The 13,833-nt window shown below is 36.8% G+C and overlaps 1 protein-coding gene across 1 annotated transcript; it reads left to right on the top strand.

Annotated features, from left to right (window-relative positions):
- Positions 1–5,430: 5,430 nt before the first annotated feature.
- On the top strand, positions 5,431–12,197 carry LOC130738255 (cytokinin hydroxylase-like). Its single transcript, XM_057590199.1, has 4 exons — positions 5,431–5,755; positions 6,009–6,238; positions 9,857–10,471; positions 11,529–12,197. Exons 1-4 carry the CDS (start codon positions 5,488–5,490, stop codon positions 11,952–11,954), a joined length of 1,539 nt encoding a protein of 512 aa, XP_057446182.1. The 5' UTR covers positions 5,431–5,487; the 3' UTR covers positions 11,955–12,197.
- The last annotated feature ends 1,636 nt before the right edge of the window (positions 12,198–13,833 follow it).

Below are 13,833 nucleotides of genomic sequence, written 5' to 3'. Positions count from 1 at the left end.
CCCCTGAATCGGAAGAGTCCCCAAAATTTGACATTTCTTCCACCATGATTCCGTTCGACTAGGTTCTTGAAGCGAAGGCTGCTAAGTCCGTCGTTTCTTCCACAATGATTCCGATCAGTTGGGTTCCAGAATTTAAGTCTTCAAGCTCCGAATGCGACGAAGAAGTGCACCCCGATTCCCCGGAGGAGTCCCCATTCGGTTGGGAATGTAGGGAGAAAACCTCCATTTGTACGGAGATAAGTACAATGTTTTTATCCACCTTAACTCTAATTACATAATCGTCTATGGAAGGGGTTGAAGATATTACCAGCACTCTGTCATAATCAAGTCTCACCATGTCTCTCGCATTCTCATCCAGCCTTATAAAGATCCCCCACTGGCAACAAGGTTTGAGAAGAACTAGAATCCCATGCACCCAAGGGTACATTCTTAAGTCTGAGCCAAACAAAATGTCTAGTACGGACAGACTGAGTGCCTACTTGCTTAAAGATCTCGAACTTTTTTCCCAAAGTTTGACCTTTTCTTTCCATAAAGTTTTTCTTCCCTGCTATATCTCGAAATTCCTTTGCCCACATAGGAATAACCTTAACCCTAGAGCACCTCTTGAGCTTAGGAAATCTTGTATCGACTGGAGATTATGCACCTCCCTGAGTGTAGCAATAATCGTATTGCTACTTTCTGTTTGTCCTCCATCTTAGTATGGTAGATGGTAGAGGAAATCATAATATTGGGGGGTTTCGGATATGCATCGTGGGGTCACCACTTGCTTTTTCCTTCACACCTTCCTTACAGCCTTATCATGTGTCTTTGCAACTTTCATCAAGGAACCAACAACTAGGACAAGCTCAACTTGAGGAGGATGTCAGTGAGGGTCCTGTGGATATAGAGCCATGGAGACCACTAAGGGAACCTCGTTAATAAGTTTTCCATTCAAGTTCCTCATTGCCACCTCTGCATCTTTTTCGATGAAAAATCTAACAAAGCTGAATTTACTCTTCCTATGCCACTTCCTGGTTTTCTTGACAAATATTCTTCCGAACCTTGAAAAAGCATCCTTGACTTGTTGATAGTTTGTTTAATCGTTGACCTGTTGATAAGTTGTTTGGTCGTGCAAGCCATCAAGAAATTATGATCTTGAAAACCTTGCCCCTGCACCTCCATTTCTTCTGCTACTTCTTGGTCGCGTTCGCACAGCTTCTTTATTTCCACCTTGAATTTCTAAAAGGCTACGTCGTCCCTTTTTCCAAGAATCCGCCGTCTGAAAGATTCCTCCTCCCATTGACTAGCTCGCTAGTTAAGACTTCTTACTAAAGCTTTTCTTTGGGCTTGTTTTGGCTTAGTAGGTTTTTCTTCGTGTTTTGGTTTACAGTGGCTTTTCCTTTAGTTTTTCATTTTCAGGATAGTTTAGGAGGTTGTTTCTCTAGGAAGGGAGGTTTTGTCTTATGTACCTATATGAGAGGCTTTCTCTGATAGCTTGCTTTTTCATTTAATAAAGTTTTGCTTTCGAAAAATAAATGATTGAACAAGTGTGATACACTCAAAATAAAATAATTCATAATACAAAAATGTCATTGCCCTCATTTCCTCCTCTCCAATACCCTCTCACGAAGAGTATGAATACATGACAATCACTGTGAACATTAGTCGACATACGCCGCAGTTGCAAGATTCGTTAGCCATGCACCAGTATAGAAAGACCACCACCATTATCCTTTATGATGCCATCATCGCTTCAATAGTTCACTTGCTGGTGTCGGAAAGTATCTCTTTCTTGCGACACCAACTATTCCATCGACATGCTCTTCAATTCTTCTCCAATCTACCTTATTATACCTGCAACCTAACTATCCATCCCCTAAACTTAGACCTTTACTCAGCCACCCCTCACAACACAAAACCTCTAGTCAAACAATTGTCCCCTAAAACCCATCTTCATCCTACCACCAACACCAGATACCAAACCTCGACCTTTTTTTATGCACAATTTCATAGATACGAAAAACCTCCAAAGGATCACCACAAGGCCAACACCCCACTACTCAGCCACCATACATTCCCACCTTAACTTACCCTGACAGTTCAAAGCAGTGAGACTTGGTGTATGGAAGTGATGTGATTGTGGATGGTGGTTCAGTGGTGTTTAGGTGTTTTGCAGTGATGGTGATGTGGTCAGAGGAGGTGGAAGACATTGCCGTATAGGGAGGTAGTTGAGGCAGCATAGGCGAAGAAAGGAGGTGGCAGTCTTGCGATGGTGTCACGAGACCTTTACCAGCCTGAGCTTCAACTACAAGAAAAAGGCTAATTATCGATGACCAAAAGTCGTCGGTAACCCGTAAAAATCGTAGGTCATGTATGTTTACTAACAGCCAAAAATTCGGGAGTATTGAGCTCCTCAGTAATTTATTACTAAAGGCCTTGAAAAAGCCACCGATAATTACTGATGACTATTTCAATCATTAAGTTACCAACCATGGTTTGTGTTAACTTCCTTCCTTGCGTTCTTTTTTACCTCTTTGCTCCAAGTTGCTTCCAATATTGTTTTTTAACATTTTTACCCCTCAAACCTCTCTTCCTAGATTTGTTCACCAATTCCAATACCAAGTGGGAACCCATAGAAAATTCATCCAATAATAAAATAAAATATAAAATAAACTGTCTAAATGATGTGCAAAATGCTTTGTAAAAGTCTATACAAATCACTGATCTGAAAACTATACAAAAGTTAACGTTAACACTGATATTTACAATTTAGCATCGACCATAAACATTGGTGTGTTGAGCCGGCATAATTATTATCTACTTGACTGACGCTAAACTTTAGTGTCGGCCATGGAGTCGAATCTATACGTTAGCTTCAAACCTCTCAACGCCGCCACGACACCAACGCTAAATCGACTGCAACCTCGATTTTTGGGTCGTTGACGTTAATGAGCACTTTTCTTAGTGTTACGAAGTGGACCAAAATCAAGTCACTTAACCAATTTCTATTCCTAATAATAAATTATGCGTATTACACACAACTAAGACGGATCAGTATCCTTTCATGTAAAAATTCACTCACCTAATGCTAAAATTGTGTCTATCTCTCTCTCTCTCTCTCTTCATAAATATTTAGAGGAGAAACTTGTACCTATTACATGCATACATGTGAAAAGAGAAACAGAGACAAAATATCAACATAAAAATCATAAGAGAATTTACATATCAGAGCATTCAGGCTGAGACATAATAGTCCCTTTGTTCCTAGATACAAGTCACAAATAACTAATTATCTTAGATTAAGAAAATTAGTTACTGGTAATAAATTTGTAAAAGAGATGATTAACTTTTCTAGATTACGCTTATTTACTTTCCTATGATTTTCTTTGATCTCCAAATTAATATTTATAAAGTTCATCATCTCTTTCATACTAAATATGAGAGTGAATTTGAAAAAAAAAAAATTATATAATAATTCCTAGATATTAGAAAGTAACTTATATTGTGAAACAATTTTTTTTTTAAAATATGACTTATAATACGGAATGAAAGGAGTATATTAATACCGCGTAAAAGAATAATTAAAACTTGCAGTAATCACACTGCAAGAAAATGAAACTTTTTCCCCTATAAAAATCAGCTGATTTATATGCCACGTGTTTTCCCTGCCAAGAGTCATAAATGCTGTAAACAATGGTTGATATACTGCACAATCATCTGGTCCCAATTAACCAATCACACATATATCAGAAAAAAAATTAAAGCATGCTGCAGCTGGATCTTAGAAGCAGCTAAAGTAGTATGAATATGTAAATCCCGGACTTTGCTTTTATCCAAGTCCATCTACTATTTCCTTGAACACCATCCTCTTTGCATTAAAATCTTATCACATAATTACCAACCATATAATTAAAGAGTGGAAAAAAAAAATCATTTGAAGACCCCATAACAGCTCAAAAAGATAATTTTGTCATTACTCTTAACCAACTCAAAATTTCCATCTATCTTAAGGTGTGAACAGAGTTTCAAATGTCTGTTGAGTTACCAATTTTTCCACCCTTACTATCTTTCACGTACCACCTTTTTCACATTCTCTATGTTTCTATCTTATCACCAATTATATATATCTCCATTTTCTCTCTTCCTTAGTTCCTTTTCTTTTTTTTTTTCACTTTATTTCCACGCTGCATTAACTATGGAAGGGACTTTGTCCGGTAATAATTAAATAGGAGCACAACGCGCCAAAAACAATTTAGGAGAAAAAGCTCTTAAAATTTTTAATTTATGGTTTCTCCCGCTTGTCATTGAAGAGGTGTCGGATAAGTTGACGCTTAAAATTAACTTATGAAATGTTTTGTATCAGTTTAGCCGAGCTAGAGATGCAATATTAGTGTTAAAGTCAAGGCTGATGTTAACATTTTGATGCTAAATGAGCCTTCTATTGTAGTGAAATGGAACATATGCCTTCTTCTCCAAAGCCATTCCCCTTACCATTCAATTTTTCTTTGAAGCAGCCAGTTTATGTGAGCCATCCACATGAAGAAGGAGACCTTGTCTAGTATGGATTTTAAATTAATGTAAAGGATTCAACTAACCTACTCATACTTATTTTTTTATATATGGAGATGGAGTAATTCAGTGTTAGAATATAATATAAAATCATGCATCATTTGATCATTACCCAACAAATTATACTTTTGAGATTAAATGGTTATTTAACATGGTATCAGAGCTTCTTTGACTTAACAATCTAGAATTCGATCTTTGCGCTCCACTCACTTTCTAATTAAAAAGTGGAATTTAAGCACATGGTAGACGGACATGCATGTGCATTTATCTACGCTTCTAGCCCAAATAGCTCTTGCGTGAGAGAACGTGTTAGAATATAATATAAAACAATTCATTTAATTTTTACCCAACAGTTTAAACTTTTGGGATTAAGCGATTATTTGATACACTTAAAAATTTAAGGGCTAATATGTCTATGAATTATTGGTATTGGTATTGGTCCATGAATATCCCCAAGTTAAGGATAGATTTCAGTTAAAATTTTATTCAGGTACCAGTATAAATAATTCTTTATATTTTAAAAATCAGAAATATATTTAAGCAAAATTTTGTTAAGTACTCCTTAAAAAAGTTAGTGGAAGCAACTTATGTTATTAAGTTATATGTATATTTTAATATATGTCCGAAAACGTGATTTTTCTCAAATATTCATGTTCCCACCAAATTAGATGCGTGTAAAAAGGATAGACACACAAATATGGTCCTAAAAGGTTTAATACGACCAAACCATATATGCTTGGTAATGTTCAGACGTGGTTTAAGTTTTTGTCATGGTCAATACTAGTCACTCTCCTTCTCTACTACGTACTCTTACACAACAACATCTCACTCTATAAATACCCCAATTCTCCCTTTGGATTTTCCAAAACAAATACATAGAAAGTTGAGCTAATTACCTTAAATTGTGAAATCTTACCACAAACTGAGAGAGAAAAAGAGATGGAGATTTGGGTGCTACCTGTGGCAACATTAGCTCTGTTTTTGCTCTTGAAATTAATGTTTTGTTGGTGGATTTCACCTATCCAAACACATCATAAGCTGAAAAGATGTGGGTTTGGAGGGCCACCCCCAAGTTTTCCACTTGGAAACATTCAAGAGATGAAAAATAAGAATAGCTTTAAATCTTCAGTACTCGAGTCCTCCAAACTCACCCATGATATTCACTCCATTGCGTTCCCCTATTTCTCTCGGTGGCAAAATTCTCACGGTTAGCTTTCCAAAACAACAACATTGGTAGAAAACGGCACCAACAAACCATCACAAATTGTTGAGTTCTTTGCAATTTGTGGTGGTTTACCGGTGTTAGGTGTCTGCACGGAAACTCAATATTGTGGTCTACTAATCTTTTTTCTTTCTTAAACACAAACACATTTAACATGTAATATAAGTAATGTAAGGTTGCATGAATTTATAATATATGTGCCAACCCATGTGGTGAAGTTAATTTTTTTTATCTGCAGGGAAGGTCTTTGTGTACTGGCTGGGCACAGAACCATTTTTGTACATTGCAGACCCTGAATTCTTGAAGAAATTGAACACAAAGGTTTTGGCCAAGACATGGGGAAAACCTAGTGTGTTCAGAAATGACAGATTCCCCGTGTTTGGAAATGGTTTGGTTATGGCTGAAGGCAACGAATGGGTTCATCACCGCCATGTTATAGCCCCAGCATTTTCCCCTATTAACTTGAAGGTACCTCTCTCTCTCTCTCTCTCTCTCTCTCTCTCTCTCTCTCTCTCTCTCTCTCTCTCTCTCTCTTTCCCCTCTGTCTCTCTTGCTGAGTGTGTGTTGTGTACACACAGGCACCCACATATCTAGCGAGACGTATATTATATTAAGTTGCAATTTCAACTTGGAATTGTTCCACGACTTCAGTTTCAACAACAAATTTGGACCATTCATCCTACCAAAAATTGCCTACATAGGCATCATAGTGAATTTTGAAAAGCATACACATATGTTCTTAATCGAAAGTTGAATTGATTTATTGAGATTATAAGAATTGAGAAACAGTAATTCTAGATTGGACATACAACAACCCACAATATAGAGAACACACCAATGAAAAGAAAAAGAACTCATGAAGATAAAAGGTAAGTATTAAGACCATGACCCATTGCCAAACAAAAAGGCTAAAGCTTGTCCCCCACATCCTTATTTCCACACCTTACATTTATAATATGGGCTTATTTATATAGGTATGGTTTAATTTGAAGTCTAAAGTATTTTCAATTAAGACTAAGAATGATTCTTCTAAAAACTAAATTTCTGATCTTATTATGACACTCTCTTTTAGGAAATAAGTGCTAACTGAAATGTAAAATATTAAAATACTTTTATTACACTATCTAACAATCAATTAAAATGTATCAACCACTTAATTTTTTCTTCACTTTCAATCTAATTGTTAATAGAAAAACAAATATATTGATCCACGAATTGGTCTGCGAAGTCGCGAGCTAAACTCGTTTAACTTGCAAGTTAAGCAGACCAATCCACCTAAGCCCACATCATAACCGCCTAGACATTATTGGATTTTGACTTACATGAATTGTGAGTTAAATGTGTTGGTACACAGGCCCGAGCCGATATACCTACCTCAAATTGTAACTAATTATTTCAAATGGTTTAAACATGAATTTTGGATTTGATTTAGATAGACCTATACGTACCATTTGGCCAGCACAAATCAGATTCTCTTAGACCACCTACAATGGTGGTGTTGAGAGGGTAGTTTAGTGTTGAATGGGTAGTGTAGTGGTGTTGAGGGGTGTGTTGAGTTTGAGGAGAGAGGAGAGAGATGTTGAGAAAACTCAACATGTTGAAGGTGAGGCCGGACGGGACACGTGGCGCGTTTTCCTTGACCGCGTCAGGATTTTTATCATCTTAATCTTTTGAACTCAATTATTTCATTGAAAAAAAATTTAATGGAAATTTTTTTTAACCAAAATTCATGATTTTTTTTTCCTCTATAAATAGAGACTTGGTTCGTTTGATTTGGACACAGAAAAAAAAAACCAAGTTTTTCACTATTATTATTCTCTTTCTAAAATAGTGACAAATATGAAATAAAAAAGTGGTGGGGTAGGTGAATGAAAAACCATTGGAGTGGTTAAAAGATGAATGAGTGTTGAATTGGAGAGAGAAAATAATGTGGAGTGTTGGGAAGAGAAAAAGTGGTGTTGAGTGTTGAAAACCATTGTAGATGGTCTTATGATAAATGATAATGTTATTGAAGTTTTGCGAGTATCTCTTTCTTCACAAAAATTTAGATGATATGACCATTATATAAAAAAAGAGATACACTACCACTCTGTTTGGTATAGAGAAGAGAGAGAGTAGAGAAGAGAGAAGTTGAGTAGAGAGAAATATGTGAAAAATAGAGTAGATTTAGAGGTTGTTTGGTATGATAAAAAGATCGAGAAGAGAGATAGAGAAGAGAGAGATATACCTTATTTTTTAAAAAATACTTTTATTTTATTTCTGGTGCATTTCTGGCAGTTTTTGACACATTTCTGGGAGTGTCAGGCCGCCAATAAACTAATAAAAATATACAAAAAAATGACAGGTCAAAATGAACGAATACTGGCGGTTTTTGAGAAGTTTATGGCGGTTTCAAACCCCCAGAAAAGTACGAAAATCTGGAAAGAAAAATATAAAACAAGTACGAACCCAATCTCTCTCCAATTTGGAGAGACCCAAAAAAGTGATGGATCCCACCATTTTTTCACCCTCTATCTCCCTCTTCCCTTCCATCAAACAAGGGTGTTTACCCTATATCTCCCCTATCTCTCTCTATCTCTCTCTTGCCTATCTCTCTTCCACCAAACATAGTGCACATGATGTGATGTATCCACACCACATGGAAGTTTCATGATCCGCCCAATATACAGCCTAAGTGATTGCTCAATTTTATACACTCGATGATCTCAAAATTAAACAATTAAACAATCAACAATCTAAAATTACACTTTGTTGAAAGTTATCTACATGGCCCACCAACAAAACTCAGGAGAGCTGATTGCAAAATTCCCCTCTTTAATTAAAAATTCTAAAGATTTTTTTCTTTCCTTTATGTCATGATTAAAGTTATGATGTTTTCTAAACAATTAACTATCCCAAAAGCTTAAACCATTGAGTAAGGGTTAAATGAATGATTTTATATTATATTCTCATATGCTTCCTCATGCAAGAGTCATTTGGGTTTAAAGCATGGATAAATGCACAGATCCACTTACAATGTGTTTAAATTCCATTTTTTAAACAAAAAGTGAGTGCAGCAAGGATCGAGCTCTAGACCACTAAGTTATAGAGGCTCTAATACTATTAGGGTTGGCAACGGGCCCGGTGGGTGCGGGTTTGACCATTCACACACCCGAACCCGAACCTGAACCCAAAACCAAACCCAAACTCAATATGGGTGCAAAAGTTAAACTCAAACCTTTAAGTTTCGGGTTACCCAAAACCTAAAATCCGATGTAAGTACTGAACCCGCAAAAAACTCAAAACCCGACCTGGAAACAACATGTACATAAGAGAACAACATGAACATAAGCTGATTAAAGCTCATCATCTTTCTAATACAAAGGAAAAATATAGTTCATGAACATAAGTTGATAAATTACATAATTCATGGATTTTTTATGTTAAAGAAAGCCATACTTAGTAACTTTAATAATATATATAAGGGTTGGTAATTACATGCATAAGGTTTTGGGTTTAATTCCACACCTGAACCCAAACATGTTTTATAATTCAGGTGAAACCCAAACTGGATTGGGCGAGACCCCAGGGTCCCTCGCCCAGGGACGCTAGTCTAAGACGAGTATCACATCAGGGACTTGGGCCTTTGTCCCGAAGGCCCAACTGGCCCATTAGGATGAGTTAGAGGCGTTAGGCCCAACTTCCCCAGCTATAAATAGGGGAGGGGTACCAATTGTAAGGGACTCTTAGCTCATTTGAGAAATAACAAGCTTGAAATTCAGTTACTTTCTCTCTCTAAGTGGTTACACTCTCTCTCTCTCTCTAAGAATCTCACGTCACGTTCCTTGCACCTTAGGTACTATACCTCATCTCAATGTTCATGATGGAACACAAACCCAAAGAAATCGGGTTTCGCCCGAAAACTTTGGGTTGGGTTCAGGTCGGGCCCCACAGATATGAATTTTTCTGCCATCTCTAAATACTATATCACATAACTAATTATCCCAAAAACTTAAGTTGTTGGATATAGATTAAATAAATAGTTTTATATTATATTCTATCAGAGTTTTTTCCTAATATATACAATTATGTTGTGTAATATGATAGGTAATGGCAAGCAAAATGGTGGAGTCCACAAATAAAATGATAGATAGATGGATTGCCCAAATTAACACCGGCAACCCTGAAATTGATGTGGAGAGGGAGATTATAGCAACAGCAGGAGAGATCATAGCAAGGACAAGCTTTGGCATGAAGGACGAAAATGCAATTAAAGTGTCTGAAAATTTCCGTGCCCTGCAAATGACACTTTTCAAGACAACAAGATATGTAGGGGTTCCCTTTGGCAAGTGTTTCGACATGAGGAAAACTTTAGAGGCCAAGAAACTCGGGAAGGAGATCGATCGGCTCTTGATGTGCGTCGTAACGGCTCGAAAGAAATTATCGGTTGAGGGTCGAGATCGAGAAGACTTATTGGAATTATTGTTGCAAGAAAATCATCGAGCTGAGAAGAAGTTAGGGAAGACATTGAGCACGCGGCAATTGGTTGATGAGTGCAAGACCTTCTTCTTTGCGGGTAATGAGACCACAGCATTGGCTATCTCGTGGACTTTGTTTCTTCTAGCTGTGCATGAAGATTGGCAAATCCAGTTACGAGAGGAGATAAAAGAAGTGGTAGGTGATAAAGAAATTGACATTAACGTGCTTGCTGGACTTAAAAAGGTAATGTAAAACTTATTTTTACTATCATTAACTTATGAGTTTTATAATATGTACCGGCAAGGTAAAAACATTTTACACAATCATGCTAGATATGTTATTTTAAAATTGATACACGAGAAGTGATAACCAAATTTTAAAAGAATTTGAACTTGGTATTTTACTATACGTTTAGTACCTGTTTTGGTCTGTGTTTGAACCACATTAATTAGTTGGTCAATGTTCATATCTAAGTCTTAGGTGGTGGGGTACGTATAAATGTCTTCTGTTCACGACAAACTAATTCAGATATTTAAAAAGATTAAAAGATTGTGTGAAGCTTTGACAAAAAAAAAAAAAAAAATTGTGTGAAGCTCAAACATCTGAATCCTCGTGTATGCTATGGTGATTCACTATACCATGCACAATTCACACTTGCACGTGACTATGTAACATGAACCAAAGTACTATACTCCTATCACTTTGACATGCACTTAGCCCTTGGTCAATGGATTGACTTTGAATCTTCGATCTGCATTTCTTTTTATTCCTTTAATTTTTTTAGTGCCTATAGTAACCAAAGGTCAAATAAAATTTTGATATCCCATTAAATATAATAAACACAAGGAAAATCTAAATAATTAACTAGTTTGAGAACATAGTGGCATTTTGACTGAGCTCAAATCACAATTTAGAGGGAAACGTTTGAATATAGATTAACTAATTTTGCTAAATAAACTACTAACTTCTGTGTTTAGAAAAATTTAGCTCAAAAATTTATAAGTGTTTTTTTTAAATTAGTTTGAACACAAAAGAAACATATTGTAAATAATTTGTACTATATAGTAAATATTATCAGAGAAAACATAATTTATGGGTTGGCAAATTCGTAACGTGGTAGATCATAGAATTGTGTTTTTAACTATGCATGTGTTGTGTCCCAATATTAAGTAAGATATATTATGTGTCCCACTAGGGAGAGCTTTGTTCCCTAGCTTTTGTTTCATCAATAATATTTCCTTCATTTTTCTAAAAAAGAAAGAAGATATGTTACATGTTTATGTGTTGGCCGTACGTGCAGATGAAATTGGTGATGAATGAAGTTATGAGGCTCTATCCATCAGCACCGAATGTGCAAAGGCAAGCTAGAGAAGACATCCATGTTGATAATTTAACAGTTCCTAATGGAACAAATCTGTGGATCGACGTTGTCGCGATGCACCATGACCCGAAACTGTGGGGAGAAGATGTGAATGAGTTTAGACCTGAGAGGTTCATGGATGATGTCAATGGTGGATGCAAGCACAAGATGGGGTACTTGCCTTTTGGGTTTGGAGGGAGGATGTGTATTGGTAGGAACTTGAGCTTGATGGAGTATAAGATAGTGTTAACTCTTCTCCTCTCTAGATTTAGCTTCAAACTTTCCTCTAGTTATGTCCATTCACCTTCTATCATGCTCTCCCTTAGGCCCACTTGTGGTCTCCCTCTAATAGTTCAACCACTTTAAAACCGTTAGCCCGTTGACCATAAAATAAAACCGTTAGTGCATTCTATTTTGTGTTCTTAGTGCATAGTGGAAATTCACTGTTAAGCCAAAATCGGAGTAGTCAAAAGCAACTTCTCATTGAATTTGCATCCACCATAATTATTTTAGTCTCATTATACAAATATTCACTTTAGTGTATTTGATGTTTGGTTTTGAAAATAATAGATGTGGTATTCTAAAGTTGTATTTATTTATAATATCAATAGTGTGTTTGTCTATCATATTTTCGACCTTTCTAACTTCACACACATGGGTTGTCTAAATGTCACGTATATAACCAAAGACCGAAATGTAGCACCTGTTCAATGCAAGATTTTTGAATTGAAGATCTGCATATCCAAAATGAGAAGCTAGCTATCCATGTGTAACTTCAGGCCAAATAAACAGTTTTATTATTTCCTTGTCCTGGTGAGATTGTGTCATGATCTAACTTGGAAATGCGTACAACATTCAGGGCCGGCCCACATAGCAATAGTACTATACTCTGTGTAATTCACCTTTACTTCATTCACGTGATGAATCACTTTTTTTATTTTTAATATCAGAAAGATAAATTGCACAATTCAGGGATTGATCTCTAGACTTCCTTCACATAACTCATATGTCCTATAACTCATGTCACTCGAGCTATCTTTCAGGGACCATGATAAATCACTTCAACTGATCACCAATATATAGTGATATAGACATTCGTGCTTTCTTGGACACCGTCAAAGTAGCTATTTACGTTAGTGGCGTTCCTAGGTTAGATATATTTAATATTTATTTGACATTGTCTAACATGAGTCACCGAAGATTGTGTCCACTATAGAGAAATTTTTAGGTGAACACACACCTAACACATCACATTTGAACACAATCAATTATAAAAGCAAAATTTGAATATCATTGATGTCCAACCCGCCTGCACACTTTGGACTTCCAGTTGCTGCAAAGGATGAGGAGATGGAGTCGGGGGCTGAGGGCGAAGGAGATTTTGATGCATATGTCTCTTTCATCACTCCAGATTCTCCTCCTTAGTACTCACCTACTTCTCCGACACCGACAGAGCAAGTCGAGGCCCTCACTGCGCGTACCACAAATATCATCTAGTAGATGGTGGCAATTAAGGTGGAGGCATCATTGAAGGAATATGGTCTTTAGTTGGGTGGGCTAAGTGCATAGAGTTTGTGGGCGAGTTCATGTTAGGACATGAACTTAACCTAGGGTTCTTCCTGCATGTTGACCTAGGCGCGGTCGGGTGTTAGTTTCTTTCCAGGTTATCTTCAGTTATTTCAAGTTTTGCTGAACTATGTGTAAACCAAGTCTGGTAATATTAATAACAATGGTTTAGGTTTCAATCTCACTTATATTTTTAAAATATTAATTTACCCTGATTTTCCTGAGTATTATCAAGAGTAACTTCAAAGAAATTGGGACGTTACATTTATCGTATTAGAGCCGACCTTTCACTGTACGGTGTGGTTTGAGAACGAACCAAGCGGAAGCTGGTGGGCCTGTGACACCCGGGGCCGACAAGGGCAGGGAGTGATTGCCGGTGCAGTGAGGCACAGACATGGAGTGACTCCTAGCAGACTTATAAGCGGAGGAATACATGAATGAACCGATCTCGCACCCGAACAAGAGATATTTAGAGACAACATAGGTATGAGACTATACAGTTGTGGAGGGCATAAAAGATTTGATTTGTACTACTCATGACAAGAAGATGCATTTTCTTTTCGGGAGCCCAACTCATAAAAAATCCAAGGTTAAATGTGCTTGCTTTGGAGTAATATTGGGATGAGTGACCTCTTGGGAAGTTTTCCCAGAAAGTGCGTGAGTGATGACAAAGCGCGCG

The sequence above is a fragment of the Lotus japonicus genome, chromosome 2 (assembly GCF_012489685.1).
Source record: "Lotus japonicus ecotype B-129 chromosome 2, LjGifu_v1.2".
In the NCBI taxonomy this organism is placed as follows: domain Eukaryota; kingdom Viridiplantae; phylum Streptophyta; class Magnoliopsida; order Fabales; family Fabaceae; genus Lotus; species Lotus japonicus.
This window is presented reverse-complemented; position numbering and strand designations above follow the sequence as displayed.

Coding starts and splice junctions, on each gene's coding strand:
- LOC130738255 (XM_057590199.1), top strand. CDS start 5,488: ATGGAGATTTGGGTGCTACCTGTGGCAACATTAGCTCTGTTTTTGCTC. Junction 5,756..6,008: donor TCGGTGGCAAAATTCTCACG/GTTAGCTTTCCA, acceptor TTTTATCTGCAG/GGAAGGTCTTTGTGTACTGG. Junction 10,472..11,528: donor TGCTTGCTGGACTTAAAAAG/GTAATGTAAAAC, acceptor CCGTACGTGCAG/ATGAAATTGGTGATGAATGA.